Source organism: Eleutherodactylus coqui, chromosome 4 (genome assembly GCF_035609145.1).
Source record: "Eleutherodactylus coqui strain aEleCoq1 chromosome 4, aEleCoq1.hap1, whole genome shotgun sequence".
NCBI classification, from domain to species: Eukaryota; Metazoa; Chordata; class Amphibia; order Anura; family Eleutherodactylidae; genus Eleutherodactylus; species Eleutherodactylus coqui.
The window spans coordinates 210,324,905-210,340,552 of NC_089840.1; the positions used below are offsets into that span (position 1 = coordinate 210,324,905).

The following is a 15,648-nucleotide window of genomic DNA, read 5'->3' on the forward strand; positions in this document are numbered from 1 at the left end:
GGAGGGGGGGGGGGGGGGGGAGGAAGGTGGATATACTGTTTAATTCCATCTCTATGCTCCAAAGACTGAACGCAGCCATAACCCAGCTTCTGCCCTGCTGGGGTGATCTGTCAAAGCGTTCAGCGATAGTTGGGCTAGGACTAAGACCTGGCTGTCATGGAGAACTGTCTAGCATTTAGTCGCTCTAATCGCATGTAGGGTGGTAAGGAAAAAAAATATATTATAGGTTCTATAGTTACATACATGACCCATTAAAAATGTATCATGGGTGAGCACAGAAAATACCATGTAAATTAAATACAAGGAACACATTTTAATATGGAAGGAGAAACAAACTGTCACTTGTCAAGAAGGTATCACATTATGATTCAAATGCATAAAAAGTTACATTTCCTTCAAAAACTGTACAGATACATTCCAGAGTATAAATACTGAAATATCAATATGTATCAAGATTACATACTACAGGAAATTTGCATATTAAGATGAAACTTTTTATTGAAAGGACTCTGATACAAATTCTACCAGAGGGACAGAGCTCTCCCCACCCGTACACAGACAACAAAAACCTAAGAAAATAAATTAGGCACAGTTTTGACACACAAAATAAAATAAAGCTGCGGAACATGAATATCGCGGAAACTTTTGCATTGACTAAGAGAGCCAAGCATCCACTTATAGTGTTCGAGAACTGTACAGACACATTCATAGATTTAAAAAAAAAAAGTAGAAATTTATCATTTACATTGGCTCATTGTTCACTAAAATATTTTGTTTAGTCTAAACGGCAAAAACTAAAAAACGCAAAAAAATAACTAAACTTAGTCTAGGAATAGACTGGAAAATGTGTAGTCAGATTTGAGGAGGGGAAAAACAAAAACAAAACAAAAACTTTCAGCATCGGATAACCTAATGCTACTAAAAAAAAAAAAAAAAAAGTTATGACAAAACCTTGTCTTTGGCCTATTTTAGCTGTTCCTTTAACTTAAACCTTACATTTAAATCTCTTCTTTTACAGGTTTTTGGACGAAAAAACAAACAAAACCAAAGTTTTATCTAAAAAAGGATACATAAATTATTAACCACAATACTGCATAATAAGTTCCACCACTACGCAGAGACAGAAAATGCCAGTTACAAAAATAAGTACAGAATGGTTTAGAGTGAATATAAAGAGTTTAAAAAAAAAATTTCTTATGACCATTTGTGTGTTTTATACTTGACATTTGTGTTTTGCATGCTTTGGAGTCCACAGATTTCCATGCGTTTTACTGTCCAGGTTAAATCCTTAATGCTGGTGTTTAGAAGATGGTAAGGCGATGTCAGTACTATAACGTTGCTGATGTATCATTACCTAAAGCCTCATGGTTTTCATATATTACAACTGCTTCGGCCTCATCTTCAAGCTCCACTCTATGTTCTGTGTCAGAGTCATTGTCAAATTTGACACGGTAGAATTCTTCATTCTCGCTCTCTTCGTCAACAGGTTCCTGTAAACTGGGGCTTTGTAAGGATTCACTGTCACTGTTGGTTCCACATGAACTAGATGACAAGTCATCGTCGGAATCGGAGAACACCTCTGCACCATGGAAAATGTAGCGATTTGGAGACAGGAAAAGATACTGAGTGCCTGAAAAGAGTGAGGGAGAATTAAACTACGCAACGCCAACAAAAGCCTGCAACATTACATTTTTGAAAGGTTATTCCTATCAACCCCCACCAGATATAAATTAGAATATTAGCTAACTGATCAGATCTACACTTTGTATAAATAAGGCTTCAGGCCTAATGTCCACGGGCGGACTTGAATTGCAGAATCCACACAGGGCACCCGCACAGAGGATCCACAGTTCAAGCCGCCCATAGAGAAACATGGGCGTCCGCAGCTGAATTACACAGGAGTGATAGTTCTGCGAATGGAGTCAGAGCAGGCTGGAGATCTCATCTGGCCGCCCTGCCTCCATCACTAAAAGATAGTCGGTCTGTCTAAAACAAAAGTTGCTCAGTCACTTGGTTTTTGTTTTTGCTAAAAACCAGAGACTCCAATAAAGTGAGCAATTTGTAGTTCAGTGCCCTGTGGGTGGCTGCATGTATATGGGATGACCATCGCCCAAATTCGCTGTTCCCAGCGATAATTCAGGTTACAAATTGCCTTGTGTAAGGCAATTTTCACATGTCCGAGAAAAATCGCGCGGGATGTGCGCTGAGATACACGAATATGAGCCGCATTCTTTTGAATACGATCATATACATGTGATTTTTACCAAAAAACAAACAAGAAAAAAAAAAAAAGCATAAAACACAGCATGTCCTATCTTTGGGCGTTCCCTTGGAATGCCTTGCCAATCGCTTACAATGGGGCTGGCAAAAGCATTGCACGGCGTGTGATACGAGTTTTCCCATTGAAAACAATGGGAAACACTTTCCTCAAGTGATGCGAGGAGTTTTTGAACACAAAAGTTTCAAGCATCAATGTTGTACTCACTCATGTGAAATTGGCCCAAAAGATACCCTTTAGTGAGGTTATAAAGAAAAACAAAATGTATTTATTAGGTCACAGCCAACCACAGCTACTGTTTTTGCAACTACCCTTTTCACATCAATTAATCTTATACAAAAAAAATAAATAAATAAAAACTTGTCATTGGTCAGAAGGGCAAAATATTATGATTCTATAGTTGGTATAGGGATTAAGAGTCTATGTTAGCTTGTCAGGGCCAACGGAGGGAAGGTTCCATCTATGTGACCCAGCGTTGAAAGCAGGCTGGAAATTGAGGTGCTGACACCTATACAGCATCTATACTGCTCCGTGTAATTCCCGTAAAAAGAGATCTGGGGTATTGGGTAAGGGAGGGTCCCCCCCCCCCCTCCTTTATACACACACAATGCTAAGCAGGTTTCAACTTAATCCCCCCCCCCCACCTCACCCCGACTACCCCTTTAAATCAATATCTACACACACGTGCATTAGTTATATTGTAAGCAATATGAAATTCTGATTACAGACTGTAGATCCAAAAGTAGTCAGAAGAGGCACAACGCTTGGAAGAGCATTCTGGCCTCCTCTAACAACGGTGTGTGTGAGAAATATCAGACGCCCACAGGAGATATCTGACAGGTGAATCTTACCTTCAGAACTCTGTCCCATCCACCTAGGACACGCTATATTCCTAGTGTCATCATGTAGCATGCCAATATGGCAGCCTGCTGAGCTGATGGGGCTGGCTAAACACTTGACTATTAATTTCCTGATTATTATAGTATGGTTAGTATTGCTTAAGAATATATTCATATATAGTGGAAACACTGCGGATTTTCGGCAGCATTTCACCTGACCAGCGGTGCTGCGCTCACTGGAGGCTGCCGGGTGAATAGCTGCGTTGAGTACAAAGAACTGCAAGTGGAGGTGTAGGGCTGTAGCTAATATCTGCTGCGGATGCACAGCTGTTTTTGAGTCAAAATCTGCACCGATACCTGGTCATCCTGGCACCAATACTCACTATTGTGTCTTTGGAATCCAACAGCCAGATCGTCGACCCTACCAGGGGTATTTAGCTTATTTACCATCAAGTACATCATCTAAGCCCCCACCACCAACCTTTAAAAGTACATATCATCTGATCAAGTCAACAGAAGGGTTGACTAACACAGATGCACTGATATGCCAAGCAACAAGCACAGTCCAACTCCCTTCACCCCCCAGATTTTTGCCTTATGTGTTTTCCTCACTTTGTCTTCCTCCGACTATTACTTTTGTATCTGGTCTACTCAGGTTGAATCTTATTATCTTTATTAGGGGTTTAGCTGTTAAAGGAGAACCACCTTGAATCTTACTTTATAAGAATTAATATCTGACATATAAGTTTTGGGCATTTTGTTCAACTTTGTAACCCCCTGACTAAACACATGAATGCAATGTTGAAAGTCATGATTTGTGTTTTGACCTTTTCAAAATTAAAGGGGTTGTCACGCGCCGAAACGGGGTTTTTTTTTTTTTTTCAACAGCCCCCCCGTTCGGCGCGAGACAACCCCGATGCAGGGGTTAAACAAGAACACCGGACAGCGCTTACCTGAATCCCCGCGCTCCGGTGACTTCTTACTTACCTGCTGAAGATGGCCGCCGGGATCTTCTCCCTCGGTGGACCGCAGGGCTTCTGTGCGGTCCATTGCCGATTCCAGCCTCCTGATTGGCTGGAATCGGCACGTGACGGGGCGGAGCTACACGGAGCCGCTCTCCGGCACGAGCGGCCCCATTGAGAAGAAGAAGAAGACCCGGACTGCGCAAGCGCGTCTAATCTGGCGATTAGACGCTGAAAATTAGACGGCTCCATGGAAACGAGGACGCTAGCAACGGAACAGGTAAGTGAAAAATTTCTGATAACTTCTGTATGGCTCATAATTAATGCACAATGTACATTACAAAGTGCATTAATATGGCCATACAGAAGTGTATAGACCCACTTTGTTTCGCGGGACAACCCCTTTAATAAAAAACGTGGTTAACCAAAATCCGCATTGAGGCCGCCTGCACACAGGCGGAAATCCCGCGGCGGGATTTCCGCCGCTCAAAGCCTGCACGTCATTCACGCAGCCGCCGGCTCCGGTCTGCGCATGCGCCGGCAGCAGGCACATGAAAGAGCTGGGGCCACCGGGCGCTGGTGAGTACGCGCTCGTCCCTGCAGGCGCTCGGGTCGGGTCCCGCGGCGAGAATTCTCGCCGCCGGATCCGACCCGCTCGTCTGCAGGCGGCCTAAAGGTGGGGATTTTAACTCAGTTTATTACTGAAATGCTGTGGACTTTTCTGCTGCAGAAAATTTGCATTTTCACTAGGTGTGAACGTACCCTAAAGGGGTCTTCAGTGACAAATAAGAAAAGAAAAAAAAACGCAATGGGGAAGTCAAACAGTCAATAAGTAGTTCTCCCCTCTCAGTTTGCCTCCCTCCCCCTCACTTTGATTTTTTTGGGGATGCAAGATGGAAAAAAAAATAACTATCTTGGCTCTGTTTAAGGGATTTTTCCCCACACTCTTTGCTGTGCAGGTTAAAAGGGGTGTTCAATTTGTTGTGCGAGTCGTTATGAATACGACGATACAAAATATGCGAATTTAATTTAAAATTTTTTTTTTGAAAAATACTGTAAGGGGAAAGCACAAAAAGAGGGTTTACATTTTTTTTGACACTTTTTTTTTCCTTTTACACACCATTTGTGTCCCTATGGGGGACTTGCACCATAGCACCTATGCTAAAGCATTGCAGGACTTCTGAGGGGGGGGGGGGGGGGGGGGGTCGCTGTCCTGATGCACCCCTGCTGTTGCAGCGGGAGGTCGGCTATTGGTAACTGCCGGCTCCTGTTGCCGGATAGCACAGGATTTCTCCTGATCTCGAGCTATCCACAGAGCGTAACTGTACATCCTCTTGCACCAAGTACCACCCTGCCACGACGTACAGTTACACCCTGTGGCGTTAAAGGGTTAAGAAGAGAGGGGTGATTTTTTTTTTCCCCCCTTCATACTATTCAGTACCTACTTTATTTTTAAACTTTAAAAATCCTCTTAAAGGCCTTCTAAGCCTCAAGGTGTCGTATTAAAATGGGTTTTATTGTGTTACCATCCAATATGTAATTATACAAAAAAAAATAAGGTGCAGGAAATACTGTGAGGAATATGGACCAAATGTGTATTTCAAGACTGTATACAAAATAGGAGGTTAGATTAGCTGGGGATACACTTATGAGGACTACTGAAATAACCAGTCTTGAAAGACCTGCACACCTACCATCAAGACGCTTGCTTATCTGTTCCTTTGTGACTTTACTTGTCAGGCTTGTCCTGGATGGATCAATACTGCTCTCTGTAACAAACTTTTTGGAATCTTCATTGTTGCCAACTGGAGTCTCATTTACAGGCTCGGACAACTCCAGCTGTGTTATACTGGCGCCCATTTTTCCTGTTCCGTTCTGAGAAAGTTCAGATTCACTTTCTGAAGAGTGGCAATCTTCAAGTGGTGGAGTCAGCGGTAACTCTGGACAAGCTAACCCATCTTGTGAAAATATACCTTGTCCCGTACCCACTAGCCTAGGTGGTATTGTATCTGGCAAAACCGGAAGTACTTTGTTTGGTCGAGGAGGCTTTTCTGTGATTTGTGAAAGTTTCACAGGACTCGTACACAATTCTGTATACTTCCCACCCAGTGTCTGACACAGTTCATTTATAATAACATCGCAGTCACCAAGTAGTTCAATATCAAAATGCAGATGAGGCAATGGCTCTCTGTTAATCAATATTTGAGGCACTTCATGAGGGATTGAACCTTGGGAGAAGAAAAGAAATATATATTTAAATTATTCAATTAGAAGGTCAAATTTAAAGGGGTTGTCTGGTTACTGGAGAATAGGCCCCTTTAGTAAAATAAGAAGAGCAGCAGCACTTACAGGTTTCCTGTCATCACAATCCAGAGCTGCAGTCCAGCCGTGGTCCCGGTGTTCGTTCTCAAGCTCCTGGCATCATGGTGCTCCGCATGGGAGCGGTGACATCATCTGTCACAAACACCGGGGCCGCATAAGCTGCAGTGCTGGATTGCGACAGAAGGGAACAGGCAAGTACTGATGCTCTTATTTTAGTAAAAGGGGTATGTTGTCGAGTAACTGGACATCCCCTTAAAAAGTAGCTGTAATATTCTGCCATGAATATGCATTTCCCTTTTAGTGACCAAGCTTTTTTCAGTTTTTCCATTTTTGTTTTTCCTCCCTTTAAAAAAAAAAAAAAAATTTAAAAAAAATGGTAACTTCTTTATTTATCCATCAACGTAGCTATATGAGGGCTTGCTTTTTGCAGGATGAGATGTATTTTTAAGTGGTATTATTTAATGTACTGAAATTTATTTATTTTTTTTTTTTAATTCTAAGTGGAGAGAAATGGAAAAAAATTAAGAAATTTACTTGCGTCTTATTTCTACGGTGCACAAACTGCAACAAAATTCACACTAACTTTATTCTATGGGTCATAACTAGAGATGAGCGAACGTGTTCGGCTCCGCCCCTTTTCGCCCGAACACCGAACTTTGCGAGCAATTCCGTGCTCGGGCGAAAAAAGTTTGGGGGTCGCCGTGGCAGCGCGGGGGGGTGCGGCGGGGAGTGGGGGGGGAGAGGGAGAGAGAGAGGGCTCCCCCCTGTTCCCCGCGCCGCCGCGCCTCTCCCCGCCCCCCGGCGCCCCCCGAAGCTTTACGCGCGGACACTGAAGTCCTCGGCAAAGCCGGTGTCCGGGTGCGTAAGTGTTCGTTAAGAACACGTTCGCTCATCTCTAGTCATAACGATAACTATGATACCAAACTTAGTTTTTATTGCTGTACTACTTGTATTTCTTTTCAAAGATATTTAATGTTAAAATTATTTTCTGCTGCCATCTTCCGTGCACAATTGCTGTTTTATTTTTCTGTTGACGTAGTTGTGCGGGGGCTCATTTTTGCAGGACGTCCCGCAGTTTACGTTGGTACCATTTTGGAATACATAAGACTCTTTGATTGCTTTTTATTGCATTTTTTTACTTAGAGACAGTCTTTCATGACGTTCATTGTGCGGAGTAAATAATGTATTACTTTGATAGATCGAACTTTTACGGACGCAGTGATACCAAATATGTTTTTTTTGTTTTATTATTTAAATTCTTTTATTATAAATATGGCAAAGAGGTTTTTATTTATTTATTCTTTTAAATAAATTAGTGAAGCTTTATTGTTCGCAGTCTTACTTTTTTTTTTTTTTAGTCCCCAGGGAAAACAACAACTTACGATGCTTTGATAGCTCCTGCAGTATGAGGTGATGCCATGACACCCGCACGACTCCATGCAATCTCACCGCGTGGGGCCATATGGGACCCCAAACATCGTTCGGGGCATTTAAATGGTTAACTGCTCTGATCAGCCGCACAGCTGATCGGAACTGTTGCCGCCGAGTGTCGGCTGTAAGAAACAGCCGGCAACCACAGTGTATGGAGAGAGACTGCTGCGTGATCTTTCTTCACAGACCTCCGATACAGGCCATCAAAAGGCATATCAGTGGTCACTAACGAGTTAAAGCAACACACCGATTCATAGTAAAAAGTTTCACCACACATGAATTCATCTCACTCCCAGTCTCCACTTCATTTATGCAAAATGGCCTCCAGATTCTCATACTACAGTGTGCTTCGGAATGCCAATACTTCACTTACTTGGTATTAAAGCAACCGGCCTCACTTTCAACGAAGAGCCGATGACAATAAGAAGGTCAACCTCATCCTTGTCATACTTCATCGCCCTATGAAATTCCTCTGGCAAATTCTCCCCAAAGAAGACAATATCAGGTTTCATAATTGCAAGTGGCTCATCTGGTGGACATCTTGAACAGCGTGGCACAATCTACATAAAAAAATAAAAAAGTTAATGGCACCTTCTTCCCGAATCGTAAACTTGGACTCCCAATAAAAATTACACGGAAAATTTATACTACTAATTGAATTCCACTACTCAGGTTGCCAAATGCTGAAAATCCGACACGATGCTAATGGTTCATTCACATTACCACTCCTAGCTTTTATGGTTCTGTTTAAGGCCAATTTCACATGGGCGACAGATATTGCCACGAGAAAAACTGCAGCGATATGGCAGCTGTGTTCTGTGCGATATTGCTGCGTTTTCTTGCAGCGATATTGCAATTTTTCGGTGCTCTTTTGCTGGGATTTTTTGAGGGGTTTGAAATGTAAGCCCTACCCCAAAAATAAGTCATGCAGTATTAAGAAAAACAAAACAAAAAATTCCTAACAGGCGCTGTTCACTCTGCTACATGTCTCCTTCTGAAGCTCTGCCACAGTTGCCTGTAGTCTTCAGCCAGCGCTTCCTGGTCAAGAAGCGCAGTTTAAAAATCCCTCCTCTAGGAAGCACTGGCTGCGATTGCTTAGAGTGCCACGGCTCAGCCAATCAGAGCCAGTGCTGCCTCGAGGCGAAATGTTTTAACCCCCTAACCAGGAAGCACTGGCTGAAGACAACTGTCCCGGAGCTTCGGAGGGGAACGGACACTTCCTGTTAGGTGACGTTTTTTTTTTTTTAAATGCAGCTAGGGGTCATTTTAGGGGAAACCGTAGGATTCTCTACAGTAAATGTTGCATCGCACCACATGAAAACTGCGATTTCGTGCAGTGCAACAGAAAAAAGCTCCATAGAGAAACATGGGCTACAAAACATTGCAAATTGCGGCAATATTCAGCATGCCACAATTTTTTTTTAATCGCAATGTAGCGGTGTACAAAACATCGCCAATATGAAGGAACCCATTGGAAAGCATGGGCTTCACATACATGCGACTTGCAGATGTCACATCGTGCAAAAAAAATAAAAAACGCACGATTACCGCCCGTGTGAAAGCTCCCTCAGGAGTAGAACAAGGAAATTAATGGTGGTGCTGGACCTGGCAGGCACCAGATACTCAGAATACACAATAGGGCCCTTGGACTATAACGCATTCTACCAGATAAAGTTTGTGCTACATGAAAACAGTTTGCAAATAAAGGTTATGAAAAACATAGTCCCTAAGTGAACAGTCATGTGTTCTTACAGCAGTCACTGAAGAGACTTGGGCCAGGACACTGTAAAGACTGGGTGACCTAGTCTGAAGACAGAACTTCCAATCCCCCCCACAAGAACACCCCCCAATCCCATTAAAAAAAAAAAAAAAGACACACATCCCTCTTGTCCCAAATTATACAGAAAACTTCAGCCCGCTATCCACAGGAGAACGGACATACAGTGCGGATTCTAAATCTGTAGCTTGTACATTCATGCTGCCCATTTCACCTCTTCAAATGAGGGAGTGAAGTTGCCTGTGAAAACATATGCAGCACTTCCCACCTGTAGAAACAGACCCTTGGGGTTCTTGGAATGGGACAATGAGAGAGAACAAAGTTCCATGAACAGCAAGAGGTCATCCTGGCTTTACAAAACCATTACCTGGTTAAATATGTCCTCCCTTACAGCTTCACAGTCTACTCTGTTTTTGCATATCAAACAGGAAGCCATGGCAAACGATCCTATAGGAAACAAAAAGGCCACCGTAAACAAAGCACATTATAAAACAGAACCTGCCTGTCCATTATCCATTTCTAGGCTTGTAATATTAATTTATACTGGAATTTTTCAGACTAGAAGATGCATTTTTAAAGCAAAACAAAAACAAACACTTGCTAAGAAGTTGGCGCGTCTTGAAGTCTTCAGTTGGCCTGATCTTTGAGAGAACCGTGTGGCTGTTCATAATTGCCCCTTCCTCTGTCTAGTGCGGACCTGTACAGTCAGGGGCAAGGCAGGAAGCCAAATGCTACCTACAGGACATTGCTGGGGCAGCAAGTAAAACACCAGGTACTAACCCCTTGTTTTATCCTACACCACCAAGGAACAACATATTAACCCCCTTATGTGCCATAGACTACCAGGTATTAAACACCCCATTTACCCAGGAAATAACAAATTAACTCTACTTAGACCACCACAATTGGCGATATTGACCCTCCCACTACCTTAGACCACCAGAGAAGTTTTAAATTCGTATGAACCATTTTCTCTTGTTTTCGGTGATCTAAATCTGGATGTTCCTATGATCTGGTGCGCTTCTATAACTCATTTTTCAGGAAGGCATTCACTAAAGAGGTTTTCCCATATCTATAAATCTCTAATTTTTTTTTTTAAAACCCAAATATTGCACCACTCTGGAGGTAAGTAATCAGCTGCACTCCGTGTGTCCAAAGCAGGAAGAGTCCAGTGTGTGCAGTCTTCACCCTGCTTCTCTCCCCAATTTCCTGGTAGACTGCACAGTTGTCCACACTTTTTCCCCCTCACCTGAGCGGCGCTTTTCCAACTTTGGCATATGCTCTGACAAACATATCATTGGTCTCCTGATATTCACAGCACCTTCCATAATATTCTATGGCCTGCAATGGCATCAGAGGAGCCCAAACACTATAATAAGAAGCTGAGCACGTGTAGTGAAAGGTTTTTTCTTCCACACGATTTGCGCATACTGCACATGCGTCGCCTCATTTTATCTTTTTATGGGCTCCATTTATGTAAATTAAGTCCATAGAAGTCCATTGACACAGCTGAGCATGTGCAGTAATAGTGCATCTCGGGAAAGAAAGGACATATCGCTGCATATTGGCCTCAGCTAATGTTAACAGAGCTCACAGAAGTTTATGGAAGGTACCGAGGATCATGGGAACAGAAAGATTTATATGCAAGCAAGTGCCAAAGTTGGGAAAGTGCTGCTCGGGTGAGAAAAAGAAAAAGTGGGGACAACTGCGCAGACTCAAGCAGGGAATCCAAGGAGATTAGGAGGACGAGGATGACACACACTGGACTTTTCATCATTTGGACACATGCAACGTAGGCAATTATCTCAAGAATGGTGCGATATTTCTAAACGTAGTAAACAGGAAATTTTTTAGATTAAAAATTTTTTTTTTAAGGGCATTTGTAATAGGAAAACCTCTAATTATGTCAGCACTGAAAGCAACAAAAGAAGAACGCCACATGAAAACGAGATAGAGGGGAGTGAAAAGTAGGAGAAGACATCTCCATAGAGTGGACTAATGAGAAACATTAGTCGGAGTAACAGGCCAAGTTTTAATCTGCAGGAAAATCTTAGCACATTAGTTTACAAAAGGCCTGAGGCCAGTCTTGTTGTAGGCCTGAGGCCAGTCTTGTTGTAGGTCTGCGGGATTAGCGCATCAAGTCCACCAAAGAGAAAAGCAAAAAGGAAACCGGCAGCAATACTCCAGACCAGACAACTGTGGCACAGTCCGAGTCAGTGAATGCATACAGAAGGACTAGATTAACCCCTTCATGACATGGCCTATTTTGGGCTTAAGGACGCAACAATTTTTGGCGGATTTTCTTCTCCGTTTATCAACAGTCATACCTTTTTTATTTTTCCGTCGAGGCGGCCGTATGAGGGCTTGTTTTTTGCGTGGCGAACTGTAGTTTTTATCGGTGCCACTTTTGGGTACATTAACTATATTGTAAAACTTTAATTTTTTTTTTTAATGATAGCAGGGAGAGAAAACGCATCAATTCTGTCATAGATTTTTTTTTTTTTACAGCGTTAATCATGCAGCATAAATGAGACATCCCATTTTTTCTGCGGACCGGTACGGTTACGATACCAAAATTCTTACATTTTTTTTAGGTTTTCCCACTTTTCTGCAATAAAAACCCTTTTTCTTGGAAATCTTTTTTTTTTTTAAATTGCTGCATTCAAAGTCCTGTAACTTTTTTATTTTTTGATATACAGAGCTCTATGAGGGCTTATTTTTTGCGAGACGAGCTGTAGATTTTATTGGTACCATTTTGGGGTACATATGGCTTTTTTGATCACTTTTATTGCGTTTTTAGTGAGGCAAAATGCTAAAAATTAGCATTTTGCCTCAGTTTTTTAGCTTTTTTTTGCGTTTTTTTCCGTGCACAGTCAAAAGCATGTACAACCTATTGTACGCGTCGTTACGGACGCGACAATACCAAATATGTGGGATTTTCTTTTAACGCTAATCTGAGAAAAAGTATAAAAAAAAATGTTTTTTTTACTCTTTTTACATTTTTTTTTTAATTCATTTTTTTAATCTTTGTTTTTTATACACTGTTTGTGTCCCTCTGAGGGACTTTAACCACTGCCCTGATGATCGCTGTCATAAGGCATGGCAGAGCTACTGCTCTGCCATGCCTTATCGCTTGTACAGCGATTATAGGCAATACAGGACGCCAGTGTCTGGCGTCCTGTTGCCATGGCGACAGGCCGGGCTCTCGCGATGACATCGCGCGTTCCGGCCGGAGACACAGAGGGAGCCGCGCTCCCTCTGTGAACTCTTTCCCTGCCGCGATCTACTTAGATCGCGGCAGGGAAAGGGTTAACAGCGGGGGACGCTGTTGCAGCGGGACGCCGGCTGTGACTGACAGCCGGCTCCCGCTGCGGGATCACATATGATCCCGCGCTATCTCCAGGACGCAAGTTTACGTCCTGTTGCGGGAAGTACCAGGCTGCCAGGACGTAAACTTACGCCCTGCAGCGGGAAGGGGTTAAAGAGCACAAGCATAGGGTCTGTGGCACAATCGTGTCATATATGAATAACGTACTGCTCAAATCCTCACCATGACATTGTATAATCTGCTGAATCCCTGCAACTTGCTCCAGTGTATCTATATTCTGAGTATAATTCCTAAGCAGTTTTTCCTCTTTGTCCAGCATAGCAATAAATTTATGGCAGAGAGATGGTTGGAACTGTCCAGGAAAGATTTCCTAAATTAGACGGAAAAAAAAAAAAAGTCAGTGGGTTACAAGACTTGTTCATAAATAAGATCCACTACATATTAATCGTAGTCTGAACATTAGTAATTAGCAAGAGTATAAATTGGAAAATGTCTTTTCCCATAGAAGACTGTAGAGGGAAGATGTGTGGTGGATCAAGCATTAGATCAACCGTTCTGTATCTTCAGCCGACCTTAATGGAGAGTAATTGTACAAACGCCGGCAGTTCTAGGCTGTCCCCTTTTGTGATCGCTGGAGGGGGGTTAGGCGGGTTTCGGACCACATGGATATGCCATTAGCGTCTTTGGTGGGAGAAACCACTTCAATTATAAGCCATACATACTCTTTTATAGAGGTTCATGGACACGACGGCCATGCTGGATTCACTTTTAAACAAATACTGACAAATCAATGCAATATACCAAACAACTATGAAATACTATCGATATTACAATTCACATAGCTAAAGATATATTTCACTTTTCAAGGCTATATACCTACCTTTGCAAATTTAAAGAATGGTCTTGGGTCCTTTCTAAAATATTCAATATCAAACATCGCTTGGGGATTTGGAAGGTCTGGAAAATCCACCGCCAGACGTGCATAAATGCCATCTCTCGATCGAAAGTCTGGTATCCCGCATGAAACCGAAACCTATATGGTGTGAAAAGTAGAAAAGCTTGTAAGGTAATCTTCAAACAAACTTCAGGAATTAAAAGACATACAAATCAGTTATCAAAGAAAGCATAGCTACACCGCCCCCAGCAATAATAGAATGCAGGAGGTAATGATCTACTAACCCCTTTCACTGCCAAGGGCCCAACGTAAAGCTAAGGGCTTAACTCTGGCATCATTATCATGCTAAGCCACAATAATCAGGGAGAAGTGCTTGTTTAAAGATGGAGAATAGGATGAAAAATGTCATTTCTTATGGTGTGCCGAGAAGAGTGGTATGAGGCGGTTACAGTCATCTCTCTCCACGAGAGCCAGTCATCTCAGGTGTGAGATGTAGGAACTAGACGATTACCCCAACTTTTACAAAAAGAGACAGTATACGTACTCTGTCCCACTTAGTGATTACAGCCTTCAACGTAATGTCCCATTTAGATGGGGCGACAGTAGTCAAAATGACTGCATGAGTAGGTGACGATACCGCTAGGCTGTAAGCACATCACTGCTGGCTTCCTGCTCAGCACTTAACAGTCCATCCGAAGTGCTGATCAGGGAGAGTTTACACTTAGGCCGCTTTCACATGGCCGAGAAAATCGCACAAGATTTGTGCGCTGCGAGATGCACAAATCTCGCGCGAATATGAACGCCAAACTTTTGAATGGAGTCATGTATTTGAGCGATTTTTTGGAAAGGGAAGGAAGACAAAAAAAAAACAACAACAAACCAGCATGTTTTATCTTTCTGGGTTCCCTTGGAATGCGTCGCCCATTGTTTTAAATGGGGCGGCAAAAACTTTGTACGGCAAGTGCAATACCATGTTTCCCATTGAAAACAATGGGAAACACTTGCTGATCTTCTGGTGCAGCTCTGAGCTGCACAGAAGAATTGCTACTTCCATGAAGCGATGCGAGAAGTTTTTCCACACAAGAACGCCTTGCATCTGCAGGTAAATCGCACGTTCCCAAGTGCGATATGGGGCTGAGTTTCACGATCTGGTATCGCTCTTGCCCGTGTGAAATTAGCCTCAACGAGAAGCCAGTGAAGATTTTCATGCTGATTGAAAGTTAGCAACCTGCAAACGAATAGTGCAGGATGGCTGTGCCTTTAGACACGAAGATATCATGGCAATTTGTTCTTTTGAATGAATTTTGCGCTATAATCGTCCCGTCTAAAGGGTCCTTAAGAGCATGCATACAGAGACCGCTGTCATCAACACACAACAGACTGAGAAGAGAAGTGGATAAATGAATAAAATACTCCATTTTATCCCATAAAGCTATACTGTACACCTGTCAGAAACTAATTATAGACAGCATGTTCAACGTAACAGGCTTCTTTAAACAATAACGTACAGTAAAAACTTACCCCGGCTCCAGTTAAAACCATTATCTTCTTGCTTTCTTGTAGTAGTCTCACAGCATCCTCCATAGTATTAATGTCCTTGCGCTTTTTCCTCTTTGGAGGGTCGGAGAGTATATTGATAACAATCTGCCACAGAGTCATATCATCCAGATCTGGAGGTGCAACCGAATCTGGAAGGAGATCTTTCAGAATGGTCCGAGGATCTGTACCCATCATAAGGTGGCGTTGAACAAACGTGTATGGTCCTGCAGATGGTTTCCAAAACAGGACACAGTTATTAAGTGCTCAGATCTTTACA

The 15,648-nt window shown here is 42.6% G+C and overlaps 1 protein-coding gene across 2 annotated transcripts in view; it reads right to left on the minus strand.

The window, feature by feature from the left end:
- Positions 1-21: 21 nt before the first annotated feature.
- SIRT1 (sirtuin 1) overlaps positions 22-15,648 on the minus strand; it is a 78,857-nt gene continuing 63,230 nt past the window's right edge. For both annotated transcript variants that reach the window (XM_066600690.1, XM_066600689.1), the window contains exons 3-9: positions 15,354-15,595; positions 13,818-13,970; positions 13,160-13,307; positions 9,977-10,056; positions 8,206-8,392; positions 5,774-6,307; positions 22-1,630 (exon numbers count right to left, since the gene is read on the minus strand). In XM_066600690.1, the coding sequence (XP_066456787.1) occupies positions 1,329-1,630; positions 5,774-6,307; positions 8,206-8,392; positions 9,977-10,056; positions 13,160-13,307; positions 13,818-13,970; positions 15,354-15,566 (1,617 nt within the window). In that variant the 5' untranslated portion in view covers positions 15,567-15,595 and the 3' untranslated portion in view covers positions 22-1,328. The remainder of the gene's footprint in view (positions 1,631-5,773; positions 6,308-8,205; positions 8,393-9,976; positions 10,057-13,159; positions 13,308-13,817; positions 13,971-15,353; positions 15,596-15,648) is intronic.